The 11184-nt window shown below is 51.7% G+C and overlaps 1 protein-coding gene and 2 non-coding genes across 3 annotated transcripts in view; all 3 read right to left on the minus strand.

The window, feature by feature from the left end:
• Nucleotides 1-78: 78 nt before the first annotated feature.
• LOC125955176 (uncharacterized) lies at nt 79-8635 on the minus strand. Its single transcript, XM_049686159.1, has 2 exons — nt 8455-8635; nt 79-2700 (listed from the first exon to the last, which is right to left on the minus strand). Exons 1-2 carry the CDS (start codon nt 8500-8502, stop codon nt 835-837), a joined length of 1914 nt encoding a protein of 637 aa, XP_049542116.1. The 5' UTR covers nt 8503-8635; the 3' UTR covers nt 79-834.
• A 1983-nt stretch (nt 8636-10618) lies between these two features.
• On the minus strand, nt 10619-10806 carry Trnay-gua (transfer RNA tyrosine (anticodon GUA)). Its single transcript has 2 exons — nt 10770-10806; nt 10619-10654 (listed from the first exon to the last, which is right to left on the minus strand). It is a non-coding gene; the product is annotated as a tRNA-Tyr (tRNA).
• Nucleotides 10807-11104: 298 nt separating this feature from the next.
• The window catches only part of Trnay-gua (transfer RNA tyrosine (anticodon GUA)), a 210-nt gene continuing 130 nt past the window's right edge, over nt 11105-11184 (minus strand). The window contains exon 2 of the tRNA in view: nt 11105-11140. This is a non-coding gene — a tRNA (tRNA-Tyr). The remainder of the gene's footprint in view (nt 11141-11184) is intronic.

Raw genomic sequence — 11184 nt, forward strand, 5'->3', positions numbered from 1 at the left:
CCACTGTTCGTTCTGTTGTTTGTTTTCCTCTCCTCTGTTTGTTTTGCTTTGTTTGGGGGTTACCCCCCATATTCTGAGTGCTGCTAGGAGCTGCCCGCGAATAGAGCTGTTGGTTGCGACGGGGGTGTATGCTAGCACGCCACACCTTTTCCCCGATCGAATCAACCGTTCGAAGGGTTTCTAATTAAAGCTATCAAGTGCGTCGTGCGTTGCGTTCCTTCTGTGCTGTTTTATATTTTTTTTATACTTTCAATACGGGCCTTCCTTCAGATCTTTTGAAGCACATCTTTTACCACCCAACCCTGATCTCACACTGTCTGAACATCTCTGTGTAAAGAAGCTCCCATAGAAGAGGATGGAAGTGAATGAAACGAAAACGAATCAAAAGACTATTGAAAAGGGAAACAAAAGAACACCCCCCTTTGAAACCCTTACACCCGCTGCTGTTGGTTGTTTGTTAATTAAAGCATAAACTCGATATAACGCATGTACATACAAATTAGTATCACAAAATGAAATGAAACGAAGATCATGAAAACCGATCGATCCACCCGGTGATGCTTTTTCAGTCACAAATGGCACAAGGTGGCCTCGTCAGCGCACAGTCTAAGCAGCTTCGGACAACTCCACTCTCCACGTGGAGAAGGCGAAGCAGACCGTCGGATACAGCCTCCCAACTGTCTCTCTTTCTTCCCGCTCCCCTTTCTATCTCTTTCTTTCTCTCTTTCTCTCTCTCTCTCTCTTTCTCTCTTTCTCTCTTTCTCTCTCTATTTTTTTTGGGACGGAATATTGCGGCGGAGTGACCAACTGCCTGGCCTGGCTACCCGCCTGGCCTTACTCGCAGATCTGCAGTGTAGCACAGCGGCGTTCCAGCTCCTCGTTGAACGAGTTGTCGAACGTTTCGTCGTCGATCCAAGTCTCGACCGTGCTGGCACTGGTCCGGCGGGACGAGCAACGGGTCGATCGCCACACCACATCCGTATCGATCTCGTAGTGCTTGTTGTTCAAATTTTCCCAGACATCGGTCTGCACCTGGAACGCCGGTCGGTACTGCTGCTGCTTTGGTTGTGCTACCTGGTGCTGTTGTTGCTGATGATGCTGCTTCTGACCACTGAGCCGGGCCAGATGAGCCGGCGAGTACTCGAATGGGTTCCAGTGGGATCGTACGGGCGTGTAGGACGTCGTGACCGGTGTCGGCGATACGGACTCCATCAACACCGGGCTAGCCTTTAGTGTCTTCCCCAAGGACTGCTGTTGCTGCTGCTGCTGGTGATCCCAGGGGTTTTTCGAGACTTTGTCCCCACTGGCACCACCGCGTATGTTGTAGTTCTTCCACGGATCGACAAAGTCCTCACTCTTGGCGGCGGCTGCCGCGATCGCCAGATGGAACGGGGAGGACGAGCACGACGATGACAGCCCATGGAAAGCACCAATCGAACTGGCTGATCCGGCCGGTGAGGTGGACGCCGCACTGTCCGGTTCGCCTAGCTGATCAATCAGGTACCGCTTGGTGCGATCATACTTGACCTTCTCGAACAGAATGGCCGCTGCCGTCTCGGCCACCGTTAGGCGCTCCAGCACCGACGGAACTACTGTCGACTGATCCGTTAATGTCGTCTCCTGTTCCGCTGATCCGTCCAGTCCGAACTGCCTTTTGCTTGCACCGCCAATGCTGGAAAGCGTGAGACCTTCCTGATCCTGATGGTACACCGAGCGTCGCCACCGGGCCTGCCCTTCACCCAGCTCCTCGATCAACACTTCATCGAATTCGCCGGTCCCGTTATCATCGTCGTAGTCGTCATCATCGTCGTCATCGTCGTCGCCGGCATCGATGTGGTTATAATTACTCCTTCGGTGCTTGTTCGAGGTTAGGAAAAGCGGCTTCGAACGCTTGGCTACCGCAGCTAGCCCGTGAAGGTGTTGATGGTGGTGCTGCTGTTGCTCCTCACCGGCCACTTCGGCATGGCCCGTGGCCTCAACACTTGCGCTGCGCATCATTAAGCTCTTGCTAATCTTGTCCAGTCGGGTCCCGATCAGTCGGCTGCTACTGTTATTGCTGGCCAACGTTTGCGAATCCGTTGGTTCCCGTTCCGCTGCGCCATTCACCGTCGTCGTTGTCGTCGTTGTCGCGCTGGTTGTCGATGTTGTCATCACCGCCGGTCTGCTGAGCTGCTGCTGCTGCTGCACCGATTCCGCCACCGTTCCCTCGGTACCACCCGTTGCTGCCATGGCCGCCAACGGACCATCGAATGTTTTCGAACGTAACCGAAAGCACTTCCGCAGGTTCACGTTCTTGTTGCTGGTAATGTTGGTTCGCTTCTTCGGCAGATTCTTCGTGTTGCGGCTCAGCTTATAGTTGTTCTGCGTTTCCGGTATGTTTGGTAACGAAGACTCCATTGGCGGTTCCTCTGCCAGTGGGCGAAACCCGGCCCGATTCACCGTCGATCCGTCTACGGACCCCTGCTCATCGATGGATGGCCATCCGTAGACGGGATGCTCCTCGAAGACCGTTGTAGCGGTCGACGTCGAGTCACAGCACGGTTGCACCTTGCACCGGGTTGGTGTGCAGTTCGTGTGCAGCACGTATTTGGCCGTAATGCGATTGTTTAGCCCGTGGCCATGGTTTGTCGGTGACTGGTCCGCACCTGATCCTCCGCCCGTTGCCGTTGTGTTGGAGTTGAGCGAAAGTTTCCGAATAATCTGCGTGAAAAAGAAGAAGACAGAAAGCAGTTGTTAGTCGTGGCGAAGTGGCGCGAAGAAAGATGGATCGTATTACACGCTCGGTCCCATATTGCGTCGATATTTCCCTTGATCAAACAACTGTTTTTTTTTTTAAATTTCATTCTCCTTAACTTTCCGAAAATCTCAGTCGCCCATCAAAATCATCCATAAACCTACAACAAACGACACCACGTGAGTAGTAGGCCCGTTCAATGCCCATTACATTCAATCTGCCCGCTCGTTTCCCCAACTTTTCGCTCTTGGTTTCTTTCCACGCCAGATTTACGGAATCGACAACCTGCAACACAGAACCGGTGCATCTCCTTCTCGTTTCCTGGGAAAGGTACTGCCGTGTCCAGCTGTCGCAAGATCGAGAGCAAGAACGTACCCCAAAAAAAGCGTTACGTGAAAGATGCATTCTGTGCTTCTTCCTGCCAGTCACCCATGGTTCCCGGGAGTGTTTCCCTTTGTACAAGCACAACCGGTCATCCTGGGAACCAGATTTTTCTTTGCTTCCCCATTTACTTTGTTTCACCATTTATGATGTGCGACGGTGCCGCTCTCTTCCTTTGGAACCTCTTCCCCTTCAGGTCTGTCAGGACAGCGAGAACCGACGACGACGAAGACGACGAAGAGCCCACGTGCAGCAGGATGGCATCCAAGGTGGAAGTGGAAATAAGAGACGATGCAAAACAGGAACAAACACGACTTGGAGGTGTGTTTGTGTGCGAGAGTGGTGGTAATGATATGTCCCGAAAATTAAACTTGGTCAGTCAAGTGGCCATTCGGCGGTGCATTTGCTTCCCCCGAGATGACCGGGATGGTTAATCAGTTTCCTGCATCCGATGATGACGCTGATGGCGATGATAGAATAGATAACGTACGCGCCTGAAGGTACGCAACCCCGTGTTGCCCGCTTGTTGCACCTCCTATCTGATGGTCGCTTTTGTTACGAAAACGAAACAATCATTTTACACCTACAGGATGGTCGAGAATGAGATAGTCACCGAAAACTGTCTTTAAAAACTAATCGCTACTCCAGTGGCATTCAAAAGAAGTACTTAAACTACTGAACAGCGTATCAGTTCGCAAGTTTGATTCTAAAAGACCATGCGACGGAACGGAACGAACGGACGACTTGCCCACTTGGCGGCTAGTGTCATCTTGAGAACTACCGCGAAGAAAAGGCTCTGGAACATTTTCTCGTATACTCGTAAAGTGAAGTGGCGCAAACGATCGCAAGACACGAGAGCAGCTTCGCATCGGCGAGACCAAGAGTCTTGTAATAAACAAAAGTTTCTTCGCAAAACTCCACCGCACCATCCTTCTGCAAGAGCCCGAGAGCGGTGTATGCCAGGTGGCTCCGGTAAAGAAGCCAAAGTTAAGACGCAGAAAAAAGGGTTTGTTGTTGCCACTCGGACGTGGTGCAAGATAATCATCGTCCGGCGGCGGAACAGCGGCGAATGCTGAAGAGCCTCCTGCCGCAATCTCAGCACCAGCAGCAGCACCAACAGGATTTGCCCGAGGAAAATCCGGTTTCTGGTCGATGGGAACCGGTGAACCGAACCGTGCTTTTAACTGCTCCCTTGACTTTTTGCTTTATGCGGCGGCCGGCCGGCCGGCCAGCCACCAGATGATGGCAAATGATGCTAATGCTCAGGGGTGCAGGCTACCCAGCATGTTTATGTGGGAAACGGAACGAAACGGAACAAACGCGAACGTGAACGAGCACGATGATCACGATGATGACGATGATGATGATGATGATGATGCTAATGATGACGGTGGAGACGAAGATGATAATGCACTTATGACGTGGGTCTGCGTGTCAAGAATCGTGAGAAGTGCACACCACCAGCGCAGCCAGGACTCTGGCTGTCAGGAACGGAAGATGCAACCAACGCTAGACTAAACCTACTCGACATCTACAAACTACGGCCTCAATTAACGCGCCAACGCACGCACACAGACAGACACACATACACACAAAGACAGTTTGCGTGGTTCTGTTGGATAAGTTGATAAGTTAAGACTATGGGAAGGATTCTTCATAGTTCGCATGGTAACGGGGTTCCGGAAGGAACGAAGGTGGTTCTCGGAGATGGATATTTCCATAATTTTTAATACAAAAATTGATGGCCGAGTCAGCTAGCGGGCGAAGCGCACGAAAGAGAGGCCAAGGGATGCGGAATAATAAGTTCCTTCCCATAACCCGTCGAAACCTGTCCAAGGCTTAGCGCTCCTGAAGCTGAATGAAGCTGTTTGATAGCCCTTCCATTCTCTCCCTCTCTCTCTCTCCCTCTGCACCTCGCTTTAACTTTTTGACGAGGCTGCTGCTGACTTCCTGACCCCGCTACCGCCCAAGCGATGACTCTCTCTCTCTCTCTAGGCGTGGCGTGGGAAAGATAATATTTTCCTTTTTCCACACCATCGACAACAAAACGGTGCGCGTTGTGAGTCAGGCGTGACGATGGTATTCGCCCTCATCGCCCTGAGACCATAAGCTTCGTCGCGCAGTCAGAGGGGAGCCGTATTTTTGAAAGGATAATCATCCCATCGCGGCCCCTCGGAAAGCACTGAGTCACGAGAGCAATTTTCAATCCCGCGCGGTTCTTCTTCCCGCGGTCATTACGCCGATGGTGGGATGAAGGGAATGGAAACAGGACGCAGTCCCTTAATGCGACGAATGCAGTTGCGCAGCACGAGTCGTGAGGTATTCGAAAGCCGTTTGAGTGTTCGTGAGGTATCCGAGTCTTGGTTCAACAAGTCCCTAGGATCTGAAAGCCTTTCCGCGAATTTATCGGTGGCGGTTTTCGACCGACAGCTTCCTGGAATGGCTCGAAAGTGCTGCAAAGCACGTAACTCCATTTAACGCCCGGCGCCTGTTCAGATGTTCGAAGTCTCTCCGAAGAAACCTAATCAACCTCCCCGACCCGGTGGATCAGAGCCTTTGACTTCCTGACAGCTGAAAGACACCCAGATACCAGGAAAACGGGAATCCGAGAGAAGATCCCTATTCTAGCTAAACGCCCAACAGTCGGAAGAATAGGATCGATACCGTATCGGTATTTCCCTACCGCGCGAACGCGCTTCCCTTCCGCGTGTCTCTCTCCCTCGCTAGCGGATGTTCGATTCGGCGAATCCTTTGTCCGAGTTCGTGGAAGGCTCAAGGGCCCCACGAGCGCAAATACCGCTTCACACGGTTCCAGTAAACAACATCTACTTCTGCAAAGGCATCATCCGGACCGGGGATTACGATAGATCAACGTTTGTGGTTAACTGTACGGTCCACCGGGAGGAGGTCCGCACAGTAAAGGGTTTTTTTTTTGTTTACCTCGGGACCGTAATCCTCGGATCCCACTCCTTCCTGGAACATGTAATCGCTAGAACCGCATCGCCTAGAGGGCATCAAATGCCACCCAGCAGCCAATTACCCTCCTTCTCGGTGATTCACACACCGAACACAAGCTCGGACTCGATACTCGCGTCGGTACCGGCATTTACCAGGGTATCGATTGGGCCAACCATAGGGCGACGCATAAGCTCTCTCGATGCAATTTACGGTACCGATCGATACGGCGACAACCGCCGCGAAAGGAAGAGAGACGCCATCGTGCCAGGGCTGCATTCCTCCCTCCCTAAAGGTCAAGGTTCTATGTATTCCAAGTCGCTTCGCCAACGTTTGGAATGCCGATTGCTGCTGCTGCTGCTGCTGCTGCTGCTGCTGCTGCATGTGCATATGGCTGGTCTGGAACTGGGACTGCGGTCCAGGCTTTGGAACATTTGGCATGGGAATTGAATATTTGATGGAGCGCCAGAGTAAGACGCACGCTGCTCCTACAGCGCGGGAAAAGGAATTTCCGGTTGCAAATGAATTCTCATCAACGGCAAGTCCTTTACAAATAGTGATGATGTTGGTGCTGATTGCATTGCCACACCCATACTTGACTGCTCGACTATTCCGGTTAAAGGGGTCAATGTGAAGTGACGGCACTTCCCGGATGGGGGAGCGCCACGCAGTCAGCACAATGACTCTTGCCCGGGGGGGGGGGGGGGGGGGTGATCAAACCATCAAACCACCACCACTGGCCAAGCAGACGGACACGTGGAGCTATAATAGGGCTGGGTGATACCATTGGAGCGATATCATCGTACGCATTCAAGGCTAACACACACACATACACACGCCATCCTCCTGCTCTCCAACCAGTGTCGATACTTTCGCTCCGCAAGAAGCAATTTAGTGCTCCTGCTACCGGGACCGGAGGATAACTGAGGCTCTGCACTGCTTAAGCACACAGTAGCGGCCATCGAGCGAAGGATCACAAAAAGTCCCAATCAAAACCCCCTCTAAACCCACAGGAGTCCAATCACCACCGCCGGCAAGTAAGGCGACACTTTTTGAATGGGAAAGGATAGAATGGAAGAAGCTAGAGACAAAACAAAACAAAACAATACCACCACCCCAAGCGTGAGATTGTCTAGGAAGCGTGTAGCGAGGGGTGATGGTCCCTGGTACCTATAAATAAAAAAGGGACCTAGAAGTGTGTGAAACCACCCCTTGCCCACTCCGGTTCCCGGGCCCTTGTTACCGTTCCCTGGGACATCGGAAACTCTCCCACGAGGCTCCATGGTATCGCGATGATTATTACTGACTTACACTGACTGGTACTGACTCACCCAGGGTGTCCAATGCAGGCGAATGAGACGTGTAACACATGCCCGTCACTTCAAAGTCCTTCATCGCAATACACACACACACACATACACAGACCGAGGGTTGATGGAGAGCGGTCAGGCGCGCGATCCCTTATAACTAATAAGCCCTAAGTCCAAACCCGGCTAGTCGTCAGTCGACAAGAGCCAGACCAGACCAGACAAGACCAGTCATCAGCAAGTACAGCAGCAGCAGCACTCGCCCGATCCCAAGAACGAAACCCTCTTCCCCCGTGGACGCGTGGAAGGCAGGTGCGGTGGTCCGCTAGCCTGGACGCCGTACGTTGGCGTGGGAAAGTTGGAAAAAATCGTGCCACCGTGCCGTGTGCCCAAGTGCCTGGTTCCATCCATCATCACGTGGAAACGGAATGGAACGGAAAAGGCGAAGGGTGAAGGAAACGAAAACCGTGAATCCCCCGAAGCACGCCGCCGTCTTAGCCGCGGAGATACCCGCCAGCAGCGCCAGCAGCGGCAGCAGCTGTCATTCGAAGGCGACTCGTCTCGAGAGCGGAATCTGGGAGATTTCTAGTCTCGGGACCATCTTTTTTTTCCTTTCCCTTTTTTTGTGTGTGCGTGTTGTTCCATTTCGTTTACTTTGCTTTGGCTTCCTTCCTTCTCCATCTCTATGCGACCTTCGGGGCCTGTGGGAAGTCCAGGAAGTTCCGCTGGATAAACAGCTGTAACGGGCATCGCTGCTGCTGTCACCGTCAGACGTTGTCATTAGAACACAAGAATCCAAGACTCGAGCGTTTAAATTTGATCCCGAAGCTAAAAGGCATGCGGTTCATGTGCGATGTCGTCTCAAGGTTCCGAAGGTACTCCGGTGACCGGAATTAGCTTCCAGGGCAACGACCATTAGAGTCCCGAAGTTTTCATCATCATCAGAAACGCCACGCGAGCGGAACCGGATTTCCCGGATGGCAAAACATCAAAGGCCATCAATGGTTTTCAACTTCTCCCGCCAATTGTTTCAAGGACGCTGTCCGAATTCGATTGCGCATTTCGTCGCAAGCTTACCTTTACGCAGCACTTCTTGGTTTGCTTCAGTAGATGCGACATGGTCATTGCTGTCAGGTTCAGTTCACGTGCTTCTTGTGTTGCAGAGCTTATCCTCTTCGCTGGAGCCACGGTAGCACAGTACCACTGTTCGACACTGTACGGACCACGCTATCGTGGGGCTTTTCACCCAAATACTCTTCCTCACCTACACCAAAAGACCTTGTAGAAACTCGGCGAATACTTTCACTAACACCGCCGCCTGGCTTAAGGCCATACTGTGCTACGGAGGGGTCTACTACACTGCTTCTGCTGCCACAGCTGCTGCTACTGCGGACAACGGCCGGCGTTTGGTTATAAACACTCCCGGGACCGCGACGACTTACACTCCCGGGCGCACCGCAGATCTCGACTCCGAGAAATCCAATCAAACTAATGACACAAATTTAATTTTCACTTCCATCTCGACGTCTTGGCCGTCCTGGGTCGTCGTTGGACTCTTCACTTTCAAAGCACCAAACACGCGACACGTCAAGCCGTCGTAGGGCGCCGGTGTTGGACAGTCAAATCGCAAAATAATTTCTCGGCAATAACCGTATCACCGTCGTCGCCGACCACACTTTGGATGTGAAATTTATTGCACAATCACCGCGACACTCTTAGAGTACACACTTCAAGGGGGACCTTACCGAACTGGTTAGCCCATACGCTGGAGTTTGAGATATCGCTTCACTTGGTACTACACACTTTAAACACTCTGCTAGACTAGTTGTGTTGCGCTTATGGGTTCGCAAATCCGAATCCTTGCATGTCAACTTACACGCTCCGTACCGTACTATCCGCGTGTTGAAGCATCGTTATGCTACTGGTAATGCTGCCCGCTACGAGAAAACCGCTCGTCCTGGCGAGGGAGTTGATGTTGAATGAAAATGAATGAATGAGATTCAACGGAATTCCCTCTCGATGCGAGGTTCGTTTACGGAATGAACTGCCGAACGACCGAACGACCGAAGTCGAAGGGGAAAATCGGATTCCAAACAGGGGAAGATGAATCCGGGGAATCTCGTTCGTGTCCTCTCGCTTTTTTTTGTTCTTTTTCATCCCTCTTCAAACCAATCCTCCTCTCGAACACCCTAACCATCATCGTCATCGTCATCATCCTCTTCTCGATTCCCACGCTTCGCCATCGTACACAGATTGTGACGTAAGGGGACGCCTGTGGCCGGCCACGCGGAAGAAACGAAAGAACCACAACAAAACCGTCGACAAGCGGACATCCTCCGGGCCCGGAGGGGGCCTTTATCGTACGGTTACTGGTGCAGTTTGATGACCCCACCGGTACCGAGGTGCAATGTGGCGCTGATTGCATCTTATCAGGGTGCGGCACGGAGATTGCCCGGTGCTCCTTGCTATCTCCCCCTTTTTCGACCACAAGACGGGCCCACTTCCTTCCACTTCACACTCCCGGCAACCCAGTTATAGCTGAGGCCGATCTCTACAGTTCCGATCGCAAGAAGGTGCAGACCGAGACGGTGGTTCGCGTTTGGACAGCATTCCCGCCACCACTTGTGGCTCCCAGATCGTGGATGGCCTATTATTATTGTTATTATCATTACGCATCCGGAGCTCCACCGTCGGAAGGTTGGCCCCGAAAAAGGGAGGAAGCAATATTGGATTCAATCGAAGCAGTTCGAAACCGGGGGGAGGGGGGGGGCGGTTCTGCTGGTGGGGTTGAAGAGGCCAAGACCGCTCGTTCCTGTTTCATTTCGCTTTCCCACGATGCTTATCGAACTGTGTCTGTGTCTGTGCTCCTCGGTGTGTATCTTGTTGCACCTTGTTGTGCTGTTTCCATTTATGCTTTCCACTAGCATCTTCTCATCTTTCGTTCCGTCTTATGATGTTGCATGTAGCCGCGTTTTGCTCTCGCCCTGGTTGTGTCCCTTCTTCTTAGGTTTCTTCTGGGGCGAGGTGTGTGTTTGCAGCTTGAGGGTTTTTTGTTTGCACCGAACCCCGGAACCTTATACTGTGGGTCAAGTGTGACCGAGTGGGAATGAGAGCTGGGATTGGAAATGATTGAACGGAACTGTTGGATTGCACTTAAAGGACTAAGACGTAGAGCATGAACTTTACAAAAACAAAAAAGATGTTGCAGTGAAACCCCTCATCTCCCAAAAAGAAAGCAGGATCCTTCGAACCGGATTTGAACCAGTGACCTATGGATATCTATTGTTTCTGTTCAGCTGGCTGATCGTTCAAGAGTGGTCTTATCAGGGTGCATTGTGGTGCACCTGATCATCGTGTGCACTTCCACGATCAACCTCGGCTCAACATTCCAGCTACAGTCCACCGCTCTACCAACTGAGCTATCGAAGGCTTCGAGAAAGGTTCGTTATGTTGGCCTCAAAGTAATGTTGCTCCACAATACGACCCAAAGCAACAACTCAACCAATAGAGGGGAAAGGGAGTCAATGCGTTGAAGCCGAACTCCCACCAATGCCAATGGAGGTAGTGCAAGTGAAAGTAACTGAGGTGGGGACGCCAGAAAAGCTCAGCAACTGGAATTACGGACCAATGCCAATCCAAAAATGTACTAGAGATAGTCTGGAAATTAATTCACAATTAATTAATAAATAAACCAAAATGGACGAAGCAACAGTTGGCCAAAATGTAATCCTTCGAACCGGATTTGAACCAGTGACCTATGGATGTCTATTGTTTTCTCGTGAGATTAGGCTCCACCAGCTTCTTACT

This window comes from Anopheles darlingi, chromosome 3 (assembly GCF_943734745.1).
Source record: "Anopheles darlingi chromosome 3, idAnoDarlMG_H_01, whole genome shotgun sequence".
Taxonomy (NCBI): domain Eukaryota; kingdom Metazoa; phylum Arthropoda; class Insecta; order Diptera; family Culicidae; genus Anopheles; species Anopheles darlingi.